Source organism: Ovis canadensis, chromosome 21, assembly GCF_042477335.2.
Source record: "Ovis canadensis isolate MfBH-ARS-UI-01 breed Bighorn chromosome 21, ARS-UI_OviCan_v2, whole genome shotgun sequence".
Taxonomy (NCBI): Eukaryota; Metazoa; Chordata; class Mammalia; order Artiodactyla; family Bovidae; genus Ovis; species Ovis canadensis.
The window spans coordinates 61,635,770-61,639,517 of NC_091265.1; the positions used below are offsets into that span (position 1 = coordinate 61,635,770).

The 3,748-nt window shown below is 64.7% G+C and overlaps 1 protein-coding gene across 3 annotated transcripts; it reads left to right on the forward strand.

Moving 5' to 3' along the window:
- Positions 1 to 252: 252 nt before the first annotated feature.
- GSTP1 (glutathione S-transferase pi 1) lies at positions 253 to 3,112 on the forward strand. Of its 3 annotated transcripts, XM_069566657.1 has the most exons (7): positions 253 to 501; positions 633 to 668; positions 1,105 to 1,211; positions 1,305 to 1,392; positions 2,395 to 2,498; positions 2,594 to 2,701; positions 2,865 to 3,112. In XM_069566657.1, coding segments are annotated over exons 1-7 (633 nt in total). In that variant the 5' UTR covers positions 253 to 500; the 3' UTR covers positions 3,054 to 3,112. The 3 variants fall into 3 exon arrangements, with proteins under 3 accessions (XP_069422758.1, XP_069422759.1, XP_069422757.1); XM_069566658.1 differs by lacking the exons at positions 253 to 501; positions 633 to 668 and having other exon boundaries at positions 712 to 1,211; positions 2,841 to 3,112; XM_069566656.1 differs by lacking the exons at positions 253 to 501; positions 633 to 668 and having other exon boundaries at positions 777 to 1,392; positions 2,841 to 3,112.
- The last annotated feature ends 636 nt before the right edge of the window (positions 3,113 to 3,748 follow it).

Sequence of the window (3,748 nt, forward strand, 5' to 3'; positions counted from 1 at the left end):
ATGGGATCTGAACAGGACCAAGTCTTAGGGCTGTAATAGGCGTAAATTTCTCAGCGGCAGCCCTCAGTCCCTGAGGACTTTTGCTATTATTATAAAGGAGAGAGGCTGCGGAAATGGGTGTTTATTGAAATAGCATTCATTCAAGCAAAAAGCATTTATGGAGCACCTACTGTGTGCAGGTGCTGGGGCACTCAGTCCTGGCCCTCTGGGGGCCCTGAGGATGCTGTGTTCAGGTGCGGTGAGGAGGCGGGTAGTGGCGGCCGGGTGCTGAGTGTGGGAGCCTCTTGTAAAACCACTGCGCAGCAGGCAAGGTGCACGGCTGCGGAGAGCCGGTGGGCCCCTCCGGCCCGGCTTCACCACACCCACACCTCGCCCCAACCCAGATCCGCTCGGTGACTCGGCGGATTCCCGGGGTGGGGCGCCGGGGGTGGAGCAGGACCTTAAATATACGGCCTCCGGGTCCTCCCCACTTCCTGCCACACTTGAACTCCGCCGCCTCCAGTGAGTAGGGTCTGGACCGGGTGGGGGAAGGGGCCGGCCGGGCCACCCCCTCCCCGGGCGGCCTGACCCCCGGGCTGCCAGCCCCTGGGGGTCCTTCCTCCCGCATCGTCCGGTCTGTCTGCCTACCCTAGTGCCGCCCTACACCATCGTCTACTTCCCGACCCGAGGTGCGGCCGCTGCTCCTTTAGGAGGGCGAAGGGCCCCCGGCAGGACGCGCAGTCTGGACAGAGCCCGAGGCGGAGGCGGGACCCCGGGGCGGAGGCGGGACCCCGGGCGGGCGGCCGGGCGGGGTCGCGGACTGGGGTCCCGCCGCGGCGTCGTTTGTGGGGGCGGGGGTCCCGCGGGCGGTGCGCTCTATTCCTCCCTCTCGGGTCCCTCCCTGGGACGAAGTGGGCTGGGCCTCCAACCCTGTCCTCCTGGCCCAGACGCTGTGGGGGCCGGGGGCTCCACTCTTTATCCGCTGCATATCTTCTCAGCGGGCTCAGAATCTAGTCTGTGTCCTGTCTCCACATCCAGCTCCCACCCACTCCTGACTTCCCCAGGGGGCTACTGCGAGGCTGGGGTCTCTGCCCACCCCCACTGCCCCATCCTCCCCTCCCCCAGGGCGCTGCGAGGCCCTGCGCATGCTGTTGGCCGACCAGGACCAGAGCTGGAAGGAGGAGGTGGTCACCAAGGAGAGCTGGCTGCAGGGCCCACTCAAGGCCTCCTGCGTGAGTGACGGCGCCCAGACAGGTGGGGCAACCCTTGAGGAGGGGGCAGCTGAGCTCAGTGTCCCTCACCAAGCCGTGCCCCACCCCTCCCAGCTGTATGGGCAGCTCCCCAAGTTCCAGGACGGAGACCTCACCCTTTACCAGTCCAATGCCATCCTGCGACACCTGGGCCGCTCCTTTGGTGAGTCCTGAGGCTGAAGGCAGCCCAGTCCAGGAAAGCTCCTTAAGGGTCCCCCCCAGATGTCCTGGGAACTGGTCCTATGGCTGGGCCCAGGCCAGATGGCCCTAGAGGAAGGGGCAGGGCCTGGGTTAGGAGGGCTCTAGGTTTCAGAGCTGGGGCCTCCAGTCCCCCTGGGGCAGGGACCACATGGCTTGGGCCGGCAGCCCTCCTGGGTTCATTGCTTCCTGGGTGACAGCTCAGAGGTGGTCACTGGCCACCACATGGTACATGCTGCTGTAGTCTAGAGTCACTGTGGGTGTGACCAGGAGCTTCAAGGCCGGTCTCCTCCTGCCCTAGCCTCACCTGAATCTGCAAAGCCTGGTGCACACAATGAGCAGGCCTGTGGCCTTGTTTCACAGGTGGCAGGAATGTGGCTTGGGGAGGTGACTGCCTCTTTTTCAGCCAGCTTGGGGGGTGGGGGGTGGGTACAAGAGGATGTGGGAAGGGGATCCCACATCAGGGAAGTCAGGGAAGGGGAGTGGGAACAGGCAGTCCCAGGCCCACCCTGACTTCTTCGAGAGCCAGGGTGAGAGGACGGAGGCCTCTAGTGTAGCCTGCCTCTTACTGTCCCGCCCCATGCAGTCCTGCACTCAGTCTGCAGAGCCGAGTTCTGGCCAGGCCCCACAACCAGGCACCCCTCAGGCCTGGGGAGGCACGATCAGAGCCTGGCTGGCCCTTGCAGGGGGACAGCTTGGAAGAGGAACTAGGGGCAGCTTGGGCTGGGAGTTCCCAAGTCCCAGGGACCAGGGTCTGGTCTCAAAGACGAGCGCCTGGGCTCCTGCTGGGAACGTTCCTTGGGCTCGTGGAGACGGGAGTGGCAGAATTGGGCAGAGCAGACCCCTCAGTGCAGGGGACCTGGGTGCCCAGACCTGAGACCTTCAGGTTTGGGGGGAGAGGGGAGCACTGAGCGGGCCGGACCCCAGGCCAGACAGAACCTGACCCTCCGCCCGGCCGCTGACGCAGGGCTCTACGGCACAGATGAGCGGGAGGCAGCACTGGTGGACATGGTGAACGATGGCCTGGAAGACCTCCGCAGGCGCTGCGGCCACCTCATCCACCACAAGCGCGTGAGCCGCCAGGGCCGGCGCTCAGGGCTGGGGCGGGGAGGCTGCCCGGGGCCAGGCCCACCGCGGACCGCCGCGGGCATCACTTCCTTTCACAGGAGGAGGACAAAGCCCAATATGTTCGGGAGCTGCCGGTGCACCTGAAGCCTTTCGAGACCCTGCTGTCCCAGAATCAGGGGGGCCAGGCCTTCATCGTGGGCGACCAGGTGAGCACTGGGTCCAGCCATCGGAGGTCCATTTCTCAGATGGGCAAACCGAGGCCCAGAGCAAGGCCGTGACTGGCTCCCTGGAGCAGCCAGTGTTCTGCCCCCACAGCCGTGCCCCCTCTCTCCTGATCCCACTCAGGCCCTCCCACCCCCTGCCCTGCAGATTTCCTTCGCCGACTACAACCTGCTGGACCTGCTGCTCAATCATCAGGTGCTGGTCCCCGGCTGCCTGGACCCCTTCCCCCTGCTCTCAGCCTACGTGGCCCGCCTCAGCGCCCGGCCCAAGCTCAAGGCCTTCCTGGCCTCCCCAGAGCATGTGAACCGTCCCATCTTTGGAAGCCGCAAAATATGAGCCCAGCCTCCCCTGGGAGAGGGGCTGCCCTTGAGATGAATAAACACAGTGAGAGGAAAGCTGTGCTGTGGTCACTGAGGGACCAGGTGGCCCTTGGGGATCCCCAGCCCTTCTCAGACTGTCTCAAAGAGGATGAGGGCTGGGCTGGGCCTTGAAAAAGCTTCAGGCCCTCAGAGCTGCCAAGACACAAAGAGGAGTTCCAAGTCCAGAGAGGAAGGTGAGATTCCACACCTCCAAGATCCCACCCTGGAGGGCCACCTGCAAGAGGGGGTTGACCTCCCCAGGGCTGCGGCAACCTGGGAACCATCTCCAGCTGAGAAAAGGGCCGCTGTGTAGGGAATGTGCAGTTCCTGACAGCTGTGTGATGGGTCTCTGCACACTCCGGTGCTGTGCACACGCGCCACTTGGAGTGACACACACACTCGAGTGTTTCACACGCGTGTCCATGTTGCCCGTTCTCGTGTGTCACCCACGGTCACCCCCAGGCAGTGTGGCAGGTGGCCAGCAGGGCCCAGGTCTATGGCTGAAGACAGTCCTGGGAGTTCTGGGCACGCTGTGCTGCTTGGGGACCTGGGAGGGGGTTAGTCAAGGTCCTCCAGCTCCTGGGGCCTCTGTCAGCACCCCCTCCCACCGTGGGAGCGCCCCACCACCTGCCCAGGCCCAGCCCAACTCTCCTTCCTGCAAGGCTGTGACCG